The 19,251-nt window shown below is 37.8% G+C and overlaps 2 protein-coding genes across 3 annotated transcripts in view; both read left to right on the top strand.

Annotated features, from left to right (window-relative positions):
• The window catches only part of LOC133520741 (uncharacterized), a 409,169-nt gene that overhangs the window by 230,375 nt on the left and 159,543 nt on the right, over positions 1-19,251 (top strand). The gene's annotated exons all lie outside the window — the stretch shown is intronic.
• On the top strand, positions 479-5,455 carry LOC133520730 (uncharacterized protein K02A2.6-like). Of its 2 annotated transcripts, none has more exons than XM_061855347.1 (2): positions 479-1,643; positions 2,015-5,455. In XM_061855347.1, the coding sequence occupies exon 2, from the start codon at positions 2,118-2,120 to the stop codon at positions 4,194-4,196; it is 2,079 nt and encodes a 692-aa protein (XP_061711331.1). In that variant the 5' UTR covers positions 479-1,643; positions 2,015-2,117; the 3' UTR covers positions 4,197-5,455. Both variants share the same exon structure in this region, with proteins under 2 accessions (XP_061711331.1, XP_061711332.1).

The raw sequence follows: 19,251 nt of genomic DNA, 5'->3' as shown, positions 1-19,251 counted from the left end.
CTTCTCATATCTTGCATATTTATTATCCAATTCTTGTCGCATTTACATGGAATTTCATTCCAGAATCGCAAATATTTACATATCGTCCTTTTGAGTCGCGTCAAATATAGTGAGCGATGTAATAATTCTGCAGTAATTATTTTGTTTTTAAGCATAGTATGATGTAGTTGAAGACGTACCAAGCACATGTCTGCAGCAATGTCAAATGTGCATTTTTAATCCTTTAAAACCTGTGTTATAATAGGTACACTCCTTTTTTAAATTACTCCATACTGTCATCTGGCATATCGAATTCCGTAAACCTACACATACATAAGTATAAAATTTCGACTGACATGGTAATTTACATTATAAATACCATTAAATAAAAACTGTGTATATACTATGTAGGCATATTTATTTTTGCGAGTTCTCGATATTTCGGCAGGCTATTTTCTTGCCCGCGCATGAACATCGAACTTGTATTTACACCGTGTGATGTACCTATGTCGGTAGATACATATATATTGTTTTACATGTGTCACGTACGTCAGTCCGGAATAAATCCTCGAACAAGTACAGTGCCTATTATTGACGAAACCTATCCGTATTCCTAGTCCCTCGGGATACATTACAGTGGCGACAGGTAGTGATAATTTCGCGTGTGCAGTACATTTAAATAAATTAAAATGTCGATCGGCAAGCTACACGAATTTAACGTCAGCAATGGCGCGTGGTCATCGTACATGGATCGCGTGGAAATGTACTACAAGGTCAACACAGTGCAAGACGACATGAAAGTGCCGGTATTAATTGCAGCGATGGGTGATGAGGCATATGAGCTACTGGAGAACTTGGCCAGTCCTACAAAGCCAGCGGAGCTAACCTTAGATAAAATAAAAGAACTAATGTCACATCATTTGCAGCCAACACCGTCGGTTTTAGCCGAAAGATACCGGTTCCGGCAAAGGCGGCAAAATGTCGGCGAAAATGTAGCTACGTATGTGGCGGAGTTAAAAAGGCTATCCAAGCATTGTAAATTTGGCTCAGAGTTGAACGGTAACCTTAGGGATCAGTTCATTTGTGGCTTAATCAGCGATTTGATTAGGCAGCGGCTTTTTGCGGAGGACGACAACATAACCTTTGCAGCTGCAGTCAAACTTGCTACATCATTGGAGGCTGCAGAGAGGGACGCGGCGATAGTGGAGCAAGGGAAGGTAACGGGTTCGAGCGGGACGGGAGATATGCAGGCCGTTATGTTTGCGAGTCGGGCGAGATCGGGCACATTCAGCGGAGGACAATCGCGGGCGCCTGTAGTTACGCAACAGCGGCGAAACGTAAATTCCAATGGCCGGCAAGAAAGGCACTGCGACGCCTGTGGCGCACGCAGTCATAATTACGCGAATTGCAAGTTCCGGGATTATGTGTGCAGCAAGTGTCAGCGTACAGGTCACTTGCGGCGGGTGTGCCCGGACTGGGGCGCGGCTACGGGACCCGCGGGCCGTGGCGGAGCGCGGGCGTCCGGCCGGCGCGGAGGGGCAGCGACGGCGGCGCCGGCGCGGAGTGCCATGCATTTTGGGGTGGCCGATCACGAACCAAGTGAGGATTACGGCGGAGACATCGAGGAAGAATTACATCACCTATGTTTAAATAACTATCCGGCGGTGAGTTTACCGATATGTATAGACAACATATATATTAATATGGAAGTAGATACTGGCGCGGCAATTTCCTGTATTAGTAAGGCCACATATGACCGATATTTTTCTCATATAAATATAGAACCCGATAAAACGGTATTCAATTACTACACGGGGCCACCTATTAGGCCTTTAGGTATTATTAGACCCTTAGTGACCTACAATGAGTGCAGTAAACAATTAGAGTTGTTCATTATAGAGGGTGGCTCAACTTCTTTGTTGGGCAGGAGGTGGTTGGTCGAACTAAATATAAAAATACCAGAGTTAAAATGTAATTATGTAATAGACGAGGCCAGTGGACAAGGTAAACAAGACATTGTAAAATTGCTCGGCAGATATGAGGCGTTGTTCAGCGACGGACTGGGCCGGTACAAGGGCGGCAAGGCGACCTTGAGGGTGCGGGAGGGCGCAGCACCGGTGTTCCATCGCGCACGCCCGATGCCCTATGCGCTGCGCGAGCGCGTGGACGCCGAACTGGACGCCATGCTGAGCGCCGGCGTCATCGAGCCCGTCGACTGCTCGGACTGGGCATCACCACTGGTACCTATTAATAAGCCGGACGGTTCGCTTAGAATTTGTGCAGACTATAAAACTACCTTAAATCCGTATTTATTGGTCGATCGGTATCCTCTCCCTAAAATAGAAGATGTTCTTGTTAATTTAAATGGCAATATGTACTTTAGTAAAATTGATCTTTCACAAGCGTACAACCAAGTTGAATTGGACGACTCGAAACGTTACACGGTTATAAACACCCATCGAGGGTTGTTTCAGTACAATAGACTAGTGTACGGCTTATCATCTAGTGTAGGGATATTTCAGCGTATTATGATGAATTTATTAGGTAACATACCTAATGTACAAATATTTTTAGACGATGTTATTATCGGGGGCAAAACTCAATCGGAACATCTACAAGCCTTAGAAGCGGTTTTCCAACGTCTCCTTAATAACGGATTGAAATTGAGGAAAAATAAATGCGTTTTTTTGGCTAAGGAAGTAACTTACTTAGGGTATGTCGTTTCTAGGGAGGGCATCAAACCAGATACAACAAAGATAAAAGCGATTTTGCAAATGCCACAACCCCGTAACGTATCAGAGCTAAGGTCGTTTTTAGGGACAGTAAATTTTTTCGGTAGGTTTATTAAAAATCTCAGTTTAATATTGTCACCTCTTTATAAACTATTAAAAAAGGAGGCGGAATGGCACTGGAGCAAGGAGTGCGGAGAATCTTTCGTGCAAGTAAAACGACTGTTGTCAGGCGCTAACGTATTAAGGCATTACGATCCAAGTAAACGTTTGATAGCAACTTGTGATGCGTCACCCCGGGGGGTGGGGGCGGTTTTGACCCAAATTGGACCGGACGGCGGCGAACGCCCGGTCGCGTACGCATCTCGTACCTTAAACAGCGCGGAGGCGAATTATTCGCAGATACACCGTGAAGCTTTAGGTATTATTTTTTGTGTCAAGAAATTTCACCAGTACCTTTACGGACGTCATTTCACATTGCGCACAGATCATAAACCACTAGTATCAATATTTGGACCGAATACGGGTATACCGACAATGACAGCTAGCAGGATGCAGCGGTGGGCAATCATATTATCAGCTTATGATTATGAAATTGAATATGTGAATACGAAGGATAACTGCGCGGACGGGTTGTCTAGATTACCTAACGCTAATGAGACACGGAATAATTCATGTGATTCCATTCCCGAGCAAACGTATCTGCATTTCGCACAAGACGCGATGTTATTAGATTATAATAAGATTAAGTACTACACTATGCGCGATCCTGTTTTAGCTAGAGTATTAACTTTTGTTCGCGATGGTTGGCCGGATAATTGTGAATTTGATAAGTTGAAGCCATATTTCAACAGAAAGTCAGAATTATATGACGAGCTGGGTTGTGTTATGTGGGGGCACCGGGTAGTAATACCGGAGAGGTGCCGCGATAAAGTTTTGAAAATTCTACATGAACCTCATATGGGTATAGTCAAGACCAAGGCGCTGGCCCGTAGTTATGTGTGGTGGCCGGGCCTCGACGAGACGGTGGAGGCGGCGTGCCGCGAGTGCGAGCCGTGCGCCGCGGTGGCTAGCGCCCCGCCGCGGCACGTGCCGCGCTGCTGGCCATGGCCAACGCGAGCATGGACTCGGGTACATGTAGATTTCTTGGGGCCTTTTCACGGAAAAATTTATTTAATACTAGTCGATGCTATGTCGAAATGGGTCGAAGTATTCCAAGTTCCCAGCACGGCCGCCGTATCAACCATCGAAAAATTAACCGAAGTATGGGCTAGATGGGGAATACCTAAACAATTGATAAGTGATAACGGCCCGCCGTTTTCGAGCAAAGAATTTTCAAACTTTTTAGCCATGGACGGGGTAGAACATATTTTTACGGCTCCGTATCACCCGGCGTCGAACGGAGCCGCGGAAAATTCGGTGAAAGTAATAAAGCAAGTTATTAAAAAAGCAGTTTTAGAAAAAAAACGACGTACTAAACGCTATTAACACGTATTTGATTTATTATCGCAATACGGCGAACAGTTCCACAGGCGAGAGCCCCGCAATGCTCATGACAGGTAGGCAATTGCGAACGCGTTTAGATTTGCTAAAACCGGATGTAAGTATGAATGTAACTAAAAATCAGCAGCGGCAAACTCGCTTGGCCGGAGGGTCGGAACGGAAGATTGATGTGGGTGAGGACGTTTGGTTTCGAAAATATCTGAAAGGAGAGAAATGGCAACCGGGTAAGGTGTCAGGGGTTTTAGGTGATACGGATTATAACATAACTGATCGTCAGGGTAATATTATTCACCGCCACATCGACCAATTAAAACGGAGAGCGAGGAGTTCTATAGTCTGTCCAAGGGGTAGCGAGGAAAGTAATGAAACCGTGGCCACGACCCCATCCCCAAAAATGCCACAGGTACCCAGGGATGAGCCTACAACGCCGCAAGCAAGTACCAGTGGGCTCAGGAGCGCGACGGGTGCCTCGACGCCGATGTTCGATGCTTCGCCGGCGCGAAGTATGGCGGAAGGGGAGGAAGAAGGCATAGAATGCTTCTCCACGCCCGGTAAGGATATGGGGAGTGGTGAGGAGCTAGTGGATCAGTCGACGACCCCCCTTGCACCGGCCCGGTCGCGGCCCTTTAGACAATGTAGATTGAAAAAGCCATCATATAAAGTATAGGCACGAGTAAATAGGCACTTAAGTCAATTAGGTTAATTAAATATATTCTTATTGCTGGATTGTGAAGCATTTCCTTATAGTGTTACATTAAGCAGATTTAAACTGAGTATCGTGATCTAAGTTAGCTCAAGCTACGTTACATATGTAATATCCTAGTAGGGGGTAATTTTTTAATATAAATAAAATAAAATACAAGATAACTCACTGATATAGTATTTATTGTTAATGTTATGTCTACGAATAATTACACCATTATGAATCGTATTCCTTGATTAGAAGATTCATGATTATAATTCATAGCGGTGGATTATTATTGGATGAACGGGGTCTCCCGGTAACAATGTATACTTATTGTTATGTAAATTGCAGAATGCATCTACCTGATTAGTGATTAACAACCCATGTTTTCCTTATTGTAAGTTAAATAGGATTTGAGTTAATATGGTACATACCTATTTGTAATACTACTAGTATTAATTAAGTGTGGAGAAGTGTGATGTACCTATGTCGGTAGATACATATATATTGTTTTACATGTGTCACGTACGTCAGTCCGGAATAAATCCTCGAACAAGTACAGTGCCTATTATTGACGAAACCTATCCGTATTCCTAGTCCCTCGGGATACATTACATACGCAATGTATTTTTCACCACACCAGCTGGTAAAGGCTCTCTTGCTAATTCGAAAACGGATAAGAAAGTTGCATTTTATCCGCATGTGTGGCTAAGAATCTGATGCAACTTTTGAGTTGTTTGCTTATGCTAGCTGATAAATTTGACTTTCAAGTGATGATTTTAAATGACAAATATTTACTAACGTTCATTTGGATATGATTTGATTTTTTTTTTGATGTTTTACAGTTAGTATTTTCCTCGCGTTGATGTGGTGACAAATTTTGTGTTTCACTCGGTGGAAAAATTTGTTTAACCCTCGTGCCTTGATACCCTCACCCTCCCATCCCTCACATCGCTCAAGATTCCACTTATCGAACCACTTGGTTCAATTTTTGAATATTTCGCTTGCTCGGGTATCATTAATTATTAGCACGAGCGGTTAAATAATAACTTTGCCCCCCTGTAAAACAAATAACTATTAAAATGCTAGTCTAAAGTTAACATGCTGTGTAATAATGGTACTGTGTATAAATGTCTAATAGTAACAGTAACATGGATAATTGGCGGCTAGCACGGCAGCGCCATGCGAAAGTGATTCGTTGTCTTTTCGTAATTAAAAAATTCTAGGGCAACGTTTATGGTTCCTTCGCTTTTAGCACGAAGACCGCTTGTTATTTGTGACACTGTTTACTCGTATAGGTGGTAATACAAGTTTTTATCACTTTTTTACTTTTATTTGCTAGAAATTGTGAAATAAAGGATATTTTTTTTAATGTATTATTTTTAGCAACGGAAACGAATACGAGACATGGCGTTATTTATTATTTATAAACGCGCTATAAGCCTCAATAAGCTATTTGTTAAAAAAATTAACACTCCAACTGGTAAAGGACCTCTTGATTGTTCAAAAACTAATAAGTTGCATTTTATCCACATGTGGGCCAAAGTAATCTGATGCAAATTTTGAGTTGCTTCCTGTTAGCTGGTAGAATTGCCTTTTAAATTATGATTTTGAATGAATATTTTTTTATTACGTTTATTTGGTTCGTTTTTTATGGTATTTCATAGTTAGTATGTTCTTCGTTGGTGTGGTAAAAAATGTTGTGTTTCTCTCGGAGGCGAAGTTAATTTAAACTAGGGTTAAGGGCCTTGAAACCCTCGCAACGCTCAAGATTGCACTTCTCGCTTCACTTGCTACGCTCGTGGTCCTATTTTGTAATCTTTCGCTTGCTCGGGTTTGAATATTATCACGAGTTGTTAAACAACAAAAACTTGTAAAAAAATAACTATTTTATCATTTTGACTTATGTATTTGTAAGAAAGGCATAAAACAAAGTCAATTCGTTAACTTCTTTTTAAGGGGAATACAAATAATTCAGTAGTTCTAACATGAGAGCGTTATTTGGATTGTATGGCGGCGGCTAAGTTGATGGCACCAGTGTTGGACACTAACTTGGAAGGTACCAGTGACAGATTTTAATTTTAATATGTTGCGTTTATTTATTGATTTTTAATAAAAAAATATATATATAAATAATCTGAATAAATTATCTAACTTCATAACTTAACAATATGCAGGTTGGCGTCTCTTTTTAAGTATACAAGATACCTGTGTCAACACACACACAGTAACAATAACAAAACAACGGTTAAAAGATGTGATGTGTGTGTGTGTGTGTGTGTGTGTGTGTGTGTGTGTGTGTGTGTGTGTGTGTGTGTGTGCGTGAGGTGTATGTGTTAGCATAAAACTATAGTATAGAAGAAAGTTGGAAAGAATTGGTGAAATATTCTATTTCTGTGTAGTTCTTAGTTTTAAGCCAGTTTAATATTTTAGTTTTACATTCTTTATTTGTAGAGGAAAATAAGTCAATTGCATTATCTATAAGGTTATATAGTTTTGCAGATAGAGCGATATACTGTCTTCTAGCAAATGCAGACTTTGTTAGAATAGGGAACATTTTTGCAAAGTAATGTCATTTTTTTAGATAAAGATAGTTTATTATTTAAGTAGGCATATTACAATGCGCTTATGAACGTCAAATAAAGCTACACCGGCTCTAACCCTACATCTCTGACCCGAGAAGATTTAGATCCTCCCTCAATTGAAGGAGGGTATCCCAATGTGGACCGGCATGAAACTCGGCGGGACACATCATGTTAAAACATTACATCGTATAATTAAAATGCATTAAATAAGAAATAATACAATTTAGATTACTATAGAAATCATGAAATTACATACAGTGGCTACTTTTCTTTATAGAAATTTAGCCTAATTTAGTGTCCACTACTGGGCAAAGGCCTCGCCTCACTTCTTCCACTCAACCTTGTCATTTGTACACTGCCGCCGATTTGGATAAAAGTAAAATATCCCTTAGTTTCTTTAAAATGAGGGTCTAATTTCAATAACTAACTACAGTGAGAGTTTTTTCACAGTGAGTGTGCGTTTCTCCAGAAAGTTCCTTAATACTGTAGACTGAACTGTCGCCCGCAGTATCTCCGAACCGATACGACCTTCAAGAAAAAAAGTGGCTGTGACATAATCGGCCAGACAGACGGACATGACGAATCTATAAGGGTTCCGTTTTTTTTGCCATTTGGCTACAGAACCCTAAAAAGCGTACAAAGCAGACAGTTAGTAGGGTATTTGACTGTATTTACACCAGCAGATTAATAGAGAAACGTAGACAGCAGTTATTTTTAGACACAATTTATATTTTAAAACGGTCTGTTTAAGCTTACACGGGCTAAATGTTATGTTATAAGTATGTAACTTTACTTTTGAGTGGCATTAACGTGAGACACTTCATTCGGTTCTTGTCTGATTTAATTTTTTGTCTTTTAATTATTTATATAAGAATTCAAGCCTTGGAGACCCTCTACATCTCTAAGGATAATTTAATATCTTTTTTTTTATATTTTATCTCTGACACTTAGAGACTTATACATCTCTAAAGAATTTTAGTATTTGTTGATTTTTTTGTGTAATTTGACATTTAGAGACAGTATACATCTCTAATAAAGTATTTATTATTTCATCGATTCCATATTTGTAATTGTTTTTTGTAATTTTTATTGTTTGTAAAAATGGACATGTAAAAGTGCCCCTGTGGCCTATTTGCTGAATAAATGTTTGATATTTGATATTTAAAACCCGTATAAAACTAATAAGAGTAACTGATTTGATTGTGACGTCACATGCCAGTGTTCCATATAATTTCCATGGTAGCAAAATCGTTTTGACAGTTCGAAAAAAGAAACTGATTTGACTAATAGTCAAATACCCTATTTGACCCACTTCCCGATTTCCGATTGAGCTGAAATTTCGCGTACATATGTAAATGCAATGTAAGACAACAATGCAATATTATGATGGCATGGAGCTGATCTGATGATGGAGACACGAGGAGGCCATTGGAACTCTGTGATAAAACAACGCAAAGTATGTAATTGTATTTGGGATTGGTAGAATCGTCTCGATGAGTATTAGTTTGACGACCGGTTTGACCTAGTGGGTAGTGACCCTGCCTACGAAGCTGATGGTCCCGGTTTCAAATCCTGGTAAGGGCATTTATTCGTGTGATGAGCATGGATATTTGTTCCTGAGTCATGGGTGTTTTCTATGTATTTAAGTACTTATAAATATTTATATATTATATATATCGTTGTCTAAGTACCCTCAACACAAGCCTTATTGAGCTTACTGTGGGACTTACTCAATTTGTGTAATAATGTCCTATAATATTTATTTATTTATTTATTAGTTACCTGTGGAAAGAAAAGTTTAGTCAGCGATTAAAGCTTGTACCAAAAATGAATTTTTTGGCAAAAAAATACTAATGTTGAGGTCATGTGGGCGAGAAAACAAAAAAAAAAAGATAAACGACAGTTAATAAAGAGATATAAGCACATATATGTATTGCTGTGTTACGCCAACAACTAAAACAAACATACAAACGTTCCCACATAACATGGAAAACATTACCCTCCTTTCTACGCCAGTTACATTCAATGTCATATTATTTGTCCTAGAAAGTCCCTGCTCGCTAGTTCAATAATTGCGGACTTCTAAATATTATTAGAAAAACGTAATAAATAATAAGACGAGTTATTTATTATTTCGCAAAATTATTACAGCACGTTAATATAATAATTAACCCAGCAGCAACATAAATTCAGAAAATTAGCTTCTATTATTTAATTTCGGCTCTAATTGCTGATTAAAACATAATACAGCTCAAATTACCTAAATAATGGCTGTAATAAATAATAAACAAAAGCCCTTTGATATCGTTTGCACTTTAGTATTACGAAAATATTATTCACCTTTAATATGTCAATTATATATCATGTCAGTTTATTACATATTCTGAGCCTCCTATCATTCTTGAAGATATATTATGAAAAGGGTATGAATTTCATGTACATTCAAGGGTGACCTTACCTTTGTGTCTCAGTGTAGGTAGACTTGTTAACTACGTGTATATTTTAGGGCTTTCATTACTATATGGAATGGTGTAAAGCGAAAGCCTGGAGCACACTAAATGCGATTGTCTCGCTGTGCTGTTTCTTTTGGCCTCTTCTAGTTATTTATAACTCGGTATTAGACACATTGAAGTATCGATGGTTACGCCCTTAGTGTAGATGCATATTGGCATAGATAAATAAGTAAGCTTACTCCATACATCAATTTTCTTATCAAAACGTTTATTACTTTCGTCGTGGATTTATCAGTACTGTTACTCGATAATAGATGACGCGACGAACGAAAAGTCTAATGCTCAACAATTTTCAGCCAATATTATAACCGGATTAACCGAAACTCTATTTTCAACTCCTGCTTGTAGTATTCGTTGTAAATTGTAGAGCAATAAATACACTTTTCGTGAGTCGCAACACTTGTGACATCTAGTGCCAAGGAGCTGTACTGATACATACGCTACTTGACGCTAGATGTATACGCAAAAAAATACCTAATTACGCAGCTAATTTATGCTCAGTATTTTTAGTTAGTAGGGACATACGGCCCGATTCGAAGAAGAAGATAACGAATAACGATAAGTTCTGGTTTAGATAAGTTCTCATTTAGATATCGTTTGTATGTCGTATAATTGACAGAAACAGCTCGATTCGGGCAATCGGGCGTAGATAAATCTTATTGGGATCACAGCGGAATCGAAATAAACGTCAATTTTGACATGTCGTTTAGTTATCTATCTTTTGCAGATCTTTCCAAGATCTTTAACGTGTCTTAATCATTCTTCGAATCGGGCCGATATGCTTTCAACGCGCTCCCCACTGTCTGCCTGTAGTATGCCGCAGGCTTTATGTTGAAATGCTTTACACTTTCCATGGCGGGTTGTTTTTAATTATTTTCAAACCCCGGCACTTGGGAGCGTGCAGTAATTTGTCTGACTACGCGTTCGGCATTTTTTATATTTAAATAAAGTAAAATATTTTCTTGCGAATATTTTAGTTTTTATAAAATCTTTTGAAGTAGGATTTTCTAACCATTTTTGCACGAGGTAATGATTATTATTATTTTTAACTGAGGGAAAGGTCGTTTTAGCGGCGCATGTATTTCGCCAGTTACATGAAACCTTAGGATTTGGTACGAAACCCTAAAAAAGGAGCATTATTTATTAGCTTAGGTTTTGCTTGACTTGAAACTATGGCTTCATTTCGAATTTGTTGTATACTTGGCTATTTTTCACGTCAGCATAGATAATTTAATATCGGGAATTTATATATTTATACGTAACGAAATAAAAAGCTGTGCTGTTAACGACATAATGGTTTGTTACATTCGTTTTCAAATTAAATAATTAATATATAAGCTCTTAGTATGAGTACAATTTAAAACTGCCTCTAGTCAAAAATAAAACTTACGATAATAGCACATATATTACTGCCATTCGAGTCTTTAATCAGCTTCCAGATGAATTAAAAATGTTAGATGATATAGAATTTATGCGTAGTTTAAAAAAATGGCTTATTAAGAATGAATTCTACTCTCTAAAGGATTTCTTTGAATTATATTCGTCATGATACCATATACTCTGTATAGATTGATATGATATGATATGTGTTTAATAGAAATGTGTTTCTTACTTTTAAGTTAGTTTTAAGTGTATATTGTATACCCGAATTGGGTTACCGTTGAAACTTACACATGTAATTAAATAACACCTCTGTAACACGGTTGTACAATAAAGAATTATCTTATCTTATCTTATTGTCCGCGTGGTCAGAATCGCGCCACTAATTACAAATAAATCATGTCTAATAAATATCCATATCGCCTAATTTGAAAATGACGTAGAACTTATTTGTAATTAGTTTTGCGTGAGTAGTGCAATTGATTTTCCACTTAAGAGGGAAGCATAGCACGTAGTCGTTCATTCATTAAGAGAAAATGTTTTTCCACTTCTAAATTTTTTAGTACACATACTAAAAATACATTAAAAAAAACCAGTTAAACCTAGTTTTTGATTGTATGAATCACAATTCATACAATCAAAAACTAGGTTTAACTGGTTTTTTTTTTTCATAATTTGCAAATCAACAATTTTTTTTTCAAAAAAGCGAAACCTATACTCGTAAACCTAGAATATATTATGCTGAGACAATCATAATCAAAGTGATTTGTTATGATAAGATTTAGTTAGTGGAAACCGTTTTCTACCGAAATGGATTTTCATAGATAAAGTACCGTTATTTCGTCGCTCTACCGCTATTCTTCCTCTTAAGAGGCAACGGGAGTGGTCATTTCTCCATACAAACGTACTCGACTGTTTCCTCCGTGGTTTTTGAAACTAGAGCAATGATTTTTTCAACACATATTATTATTAATATCTGTGTCGGACTGTTTTGCTTTTTTGATATTTTTGTTTTTTAAGGCGCTAGTGCACTTCAAATTTACTAGGCCGGGGCCTAATTTACTAGGCCGCAAAGAGAAGCATGGTATTCAAAACTGACATCCATTAGCCTAAAAATCAAAACAGCCCAACACAGATAATTGTATTACCATTTAGATCTCAAAATTTCGTTACATTTGGTTGAGTTTTGGAGGAACAGTCGAGTACGGAACATCGTTTTTTGAGATTTTTACGCAGGATTTTTCGCCTAACCTGGCGTTGTCCTTATCGCACTAGTTTTAGGAGCCGCTTCTGTTAGCGAGACGGATATATTCGCCAAGAATATTTCAATCTCAGCTCCTGTATCCTCTTAACGCTGCATGGTTTATGTGACTCGGTATATATATATATATATATATATACATATATATATATATATATATATATATATTTATTTATATCTTCATTTAAATAAAAGGGTTTTATTATATTTGATGATGTCATTGTTACAAATCAAAATCACAATTTTACCGTCGCTTTGACTGGGTATATGAAACAGGAAATCCTTATAATTTTTAACAAACGCGGTTTGGTAAAGTCAAATATACCTACATAATTCTGTTCAGAGCAAACCTTCTATAGGTGAACATTTTGAGCCTGTAGGTACCTCGTGGAACTTTGTAAAACACATACGAAAACCACATTTCGTACTTAAATACATACGTCCATAGAAAGACATTCGTATCTGAATGCACGTGGCAAACAAAAGACTCCAAATGTAATTTAATTTAAACTTTCTCGTGGTTTTGATTCTCTGCCTTGATGTGATTTAATTAAAGATATATAATATGTTAACGGCACCAGTCGTGGGATATTTAAGAGAAAATTTGTAGTATTTTTGATATTTCACCGATATTTGTAAAATTTCTACCGCTTTATGCTTTAAAAGTTTAATGTCCAACTCGTCTTTTATGATTTCTATGTATTTAATGAAAGCTACTGCAATTGGTATTTATTAACCAATTAAAACTATGGTTTTTTGATTCAGTCATGGGATGTATGGCGCCAGTGATTTTCAAACTAACAAATATCATTGAAAAAAATCAACTTAAGCAACTCTTTGGGTCTTGTTAATGGTAAAATGTTGCCAACAATTAAAAAACGTTGGGAAATACTTGTTTTACAGGATTTGTCTATACCATCCTAAAACTGGTGTCTGTTCCATTATAGGGGTGTTTACTATATAATACATGTATATATCTATCTGCTTTAGGTAATAAATGTTTATAAGCAATAAAGGCAGCAAAGCGTTGAATAATAACATTAAAAGATTATTAGAAATGGTTTTCTTAGTGTTCGTACTAATAAGAGCTATTTACTTATAACAGCCCTGCGCATAGGGTCAGAGTCAGACGGCCTACCACAAACCATGTTCAACGTGTTGCCTCCCTGTCACACATACGTACGAATTTACAAGTGCGACAGAGAGGCAACACGTCAAACTTGGTTCGCGGTAGGCCCTCAAGTCGAATATCTTCGCGCTTCACTGGGCGAGATATGTCGTAGGTGTCTGTATAAAATGTTAACTCCACGAGGCAAACGCGTCGAGGTTTTTGCCTTAACATTCCTGCTTTTCATTATTTCCGTACATTTTTAACAGATTATACTCCATTAAATAAAAAAGGGGAAAATATGGAAGTAGATGTAATTATCGAATTTAAACTGTTGTGACACATACTAACATTTAACTAATTTTATATGGTTTAAACTCACGTGTCACTCCCGCGACATGTTTCGGAGAGCCTAGTTCTCCTTTCTCAAGCACTAACAGTGCGAGCAGCGTTCACGACGTCACACTCGGATACAAATATTTACAATATCACAAACACAGCTAAAGGTAGTGTCGATATTTTGAGTTTATATTTAGGAAGATATATCAGGAATGATAACTAAAAATACATTTTCCTTTCCCCTGGCAAAATCCACGAAATATAGGTAGTATTGAGTATCCTCCGAGTGTTTACATTTTGAACGGAACAGGACATTCCAGTGCCAGACGTGAAATACGTTAGCTTATACAATTTCCCACCAAATAACTGCGAATGTAAGTGAGTTTTGACAATGATGATTTGTCAGAAGGTTTATTTTTATTTTCTTTATTGGAGAAATAACAGAAGCAAGTACAATAATAGTATATATAAATGATAAGTTATATATTGCAATAGACGTGCACCTACCTCCTAAAACGCACTCACTAAGAACTATACATATTATAGATAAGGTAATGTTACAGTAAACTAAGCGAAACTTAACGCACTCTAGCGACTAGATGGCAATGAAACAAATTGCACAAAGATATTAAGTTGTCTCAGCTAGAATTTCAAGGATTTGTTTTTGGAAACTTACTCTGCTTGTATTGAAAATGTCTTCGGCCGTGATGCCGTGAACAGTTTATTATATGAATTGCAAAGACGGCACAAAGGTGCGCGTATCCCAGCGTTTGTTGCCCGATTACCCAATGTCTACAACTATTGTACATCACATTGGGTTTCAATTAACACGCAGCTATTACAGCTAGGTATAAAACAAATAAAACAATTTTATTTAATATTTTGATTTGAGTTGTTGGTCGCGAAAGCTTAAGACTTCTGTTTCGAAAATAAAAGGGTTTGGTCACCTTCTTTAGTAGGTATGTACATGAATATGTCATATTTACTTATACATCAGTTTATAATTAACTCACGCAGTTCTTGATGCTCGTTTGGATTAATCTCGATCATATTAGATATGTATGTATAGTTGTATACATATTTACTTAATAACTTAATCTAAAAATCTTTATTTTGCAACTGCACTTCCACGTTACGCTCATATCATATATCATCCACTTTGAAAAATAAATAAAAATATCACGTAACGATCAGTGTCTCTCTAAAAAATTTATCTCTCGCCAATCGGGAGGGCGTCTTCATAGTATGCAGCAGCGGTAACTTCTCTACAAAAATAGGATGCAATAATAATCATTTTTTCAGTGTAAAAAAGTTTCGACGTCTAGGAGACTAGAAGCAGGAGGTCTCGGGCTTAAAACCTGGTAAGGGCATTTAAATAATATGAATATGAATAAATAATAGTAATCTGTGTGCCTATCACAAATGTTTGTTACTGAGTTACGGATATTTTCTATGTAAGACTAAGGTTTAAAAAACATAGATTAGTTTTCTCTAATTGGTGGCCCGACGTTGCTGTCAGGAATTAGCCGCCAGACAGCTCATCAAGACGCTCTTTTGAAATAGTCTTATCACATAAAATTCCTGCAAAATCAGTCTAGCTCGTGACTGAAATAAGTATCCATCGCAAATATCGCAGAGAATATTAAAATCCAGGTATTTGATTGGAAATTCCAATAAATCTCGTTTCTGTGGGAGTCACAAGAAAAGGCTGAATCAGCAAGGAAATTCAAGTTAGGTGCGCGTCCTGGCAATTGTCGGAGTATAGTAATAACATTCTTTACTTGAAAGAGATGGAAGAAAGGACAGGAAGACAAAGCGAGCTTACTGATGTTATACAAGAAAATATTCGATGAACTAAAATACCCGTACATTAACCCGACTTCGTTCTAAGTCATTTAAATGCCTATGGCCATGTCAAAATAAAAACGAATCGATCAACGCCTCATATACCTACCGCTACGTTGAAATGTAACACACGACCCAAAGCATTCATAATTATATAGGGTGCTGAAATCACAACTCTTAATTAAGACGTTCAAGTTCTATCCTATACGCGCATTTTTTTTAATATGTTTTGTCAACTGTACTATACTAACAGGCCGTCCAGCGGCAGATTTCCGATAAAAAAAAAACTAAAACATAAACCGAAACATACTTATTGCGGATTTTATTTTTTTGTAAATCACAAAAAGTCTTAATGTCGTTCTTCGCTGTATACGCACTCCTTCAACCTTATCCGCATATTCCGAAATTAATGCAAAATTTACGCCTTGCGGTTCTAAAGTTCTAAATGAACCTTTAGTACGAAACGCCTCAATAGCATACGCACGCTGCTGCTGGCCAGCGATCCATAATGTCGAAACTAAAACACCTCCCCGCGTCTCCCTCGCACGTCGCATTCGAAAATTATTTAAATTTGAAATCGGAAACCGGCCGCTGGACGTCCTGCCCCGCGTAGCCAACGTGCCTATCGTTCACGCTCCGTGGCGAACGAAACGCAACTGTCACAATCGCACTAATTTGGAAGAGTGATAGAGAGAGATGACTACGCTACGCTACGCAGCGTTAACGATTGTAACGTTGGCTACGCGGCCTGTATTTGCTCAGGGCGTTGATCAGGCAGATTAGCCCTGGTAATTAAGGGAGCATGTACTGTTTTGTGCAGTTTCGATAGCTAACGATGAAATTACTCCCATTATCTACGAGCATTGTTCTACTTTTCATGACGATGTTAAGGCTCAAACATTCATGGCATTGTTTCTGTTGGATCTACGGTGTATATTATCTTTGTACTTATATTTTAATACATAAAGTGCAATTATGACTATGCCGGGCGAGAGCGGTGTCACTTAAAATTTACGGGCTCAGATAGAGGGCAAGGTGAATTTGATATTATTATGTTGATCTCAAATACCCGATATTAAATCAAATTAAGTGTTTTTTTAGCTCTAATGTGGCAAAAGCCGAGACCGTAGACCGTAGTGTTTTCTATTTTGTAGCGAAAATTATTCGTAGAATCGTAAGGCATATAAAGATGGATAGTAATCACTGGATTTTTAGCTAATTTATTTGTAAATATATTTGGTCCTGACCTGATACCTACTTTTTCTCTGTAGACATGAGGTTTTGTATAAAGTGTCCTAAATAGTTCAACAACTCTTTGAGAAACAACATAGGCTGAGAAATAAAAAAGTCTAGCCTATATATATCTCTAAATATATGTATATCTCTAAAATTGTCATGGATACCTTGTTATTCGCCACTGACCACTAGACTTATGAGTCCTTTTACGGACGAACGAGCGAGTTTTACAGAGGAAATCTAAATTTTCATTTTCCTGCGATCCACATCTAAAAAGAACCCTGTAAGTTAGGAGTAACATGAATAACATTCTAGTGCAGAGCCTTGTAAGTCCCAGTGAGGCTTCGGTGACGGACGGACGGAGAATTGAAGGCGAGCCGTTTGTACAAGGAACGGGGCGGAATGTGGAATTGGTGCGGCTGTCCGGGGTTATTCGCCTTTCGGGGACGGAGACGAATTGTAATGGACATGGATTTTTAAAGTTTAATTTGCGTGATACCGGCCAATTCTATTTTGAAGGGTTGTATTTAAATAAAAATTGGGGTTTTGCCATTGTATACGATGTAATAACGATGTAATAACTAAGGATGAATTTCCTGAGAGAAGTAATAGCAGAGACTGGAATAATATAAAAGTCCTAGTTACTCCAAATGAAAAAGTTTGTTCTAAAATAGTGCCTCATAGATATATGGAATAGTGGCTCGGTCTGATAAACTCCTGGAAAACTTTTTATATGGTACCTGCAGAAAAGTTTTGAATATCGATGTCCATACGTCGGCTATCTTTGGAAGGAGAGGCTCAGCTGCTGCACCGCGCCCGAAATTGTCGACCAGCTTGTATTGCTTACGTATTAATGCATAGGTAAATAAGATCACTAAAAAATATCCAAATATAAAGTGGCTGATAGACGGGCGAGTAAATTCGCGAACTAATGGCTCGACGACTTTTTTCGCTTGTAAAGTACGCGTACTTAGGCTCACACACGAGCGAAAAAGGTCGTCGAGCTGTAAGTTCGCAAACTTACTCGCACGTCTATCCGGGACTTTAGTCAAAAGAGCTGTCTTTTTTCCTGTTAACCCTTTCATTTTTGAGAACATTGTTGTTTTCTAATGCTATTGGTTAAAGTTGTAGTGGATTATCGAATTAAATGCCAAGTCAAGTGTATAAATACTAATAGTAAATAAAGACCTTTCAAATTATGAGTTTATCAGGATGTCACCGTGGACGGATAGAAACGATACGTCTGAGAGGACGTCATAACGGGATTGACGGGTAATACACCTAATGTCATATAAGCTTGCTTCCATACTTTTAGCCTGGGGTGTAGGTCTATCACTTATCTCAGGCAGTTGGTGATGAAGTCGCGCAGTGATTTTCTAACAAACTTAGCTGATTTGCAGCATGCAGCATGCAGTCAATATTTCAACCAGCTCGTTGCTGACCATAATCACTTCTTACCAACGGTACTCTCATAGATACTCCAACGATTCCGTAATAGTATGCTGTATTCACACAGTGCCGTTGGCTAACAATAACGACAAATTCCCGTTTTCGTATGAGAGAGGCGTATCTCTATTACGCAACTTGTGCCAAACAGATCCGGCCAAGGTCGCTCATTGATCGCCGAAGGCAGGATTACCTCTCGTTCGCTTCCTTTATTTTTCGGCCGCGGATATTCCTTATTTATTACCTGTGTTTATTGAACCACGGCGACGCCTGGGGCATTTGTAAACATTAGTGAGACAATTTTGGGAAAATGGCGTTTATTTACGCTGTCTTTGATGCCTAATTATGAAATAATAGATGCTGGACATTGTATTTTTGTAAAGTAGAAAGCTTAAATGAACTGTGTAGGTACATTCCCCATCAAATAAATAGACGGCCAAAGTGGCCAAATATATCGTAACAAAGGTATGTTACAAAATTTCTTTTTATTTTATTTATTTAAACAAAATGTATACAGTCTAACAGTATATGCCAAATCACTGTACAACTTAGAGTCAACTTACTAGCTAAGGTACGCAACACTACATACTACAATAGTTTTATAAAATACCACCACCATTCATCGCCTCGCAATACTTCAAA

This window comes from Cydia pomonella, chromosome 8, assembly GCF_033807575.1.
Source record: "Cydia pomonella isolate Wapato2018A chromosome 8, ilCydPomo1, whole genome shotgun sequence".
Taxonomy (NCBI): Eukaryota; Metazoa; Arthropoda; class Insecta; order Lepidoptera; family Tortricidae; genus Cydia; species Cydia pomonella.
This window is presented reverse-complemented; position numbering and strand designations above follow the sequence as displayed.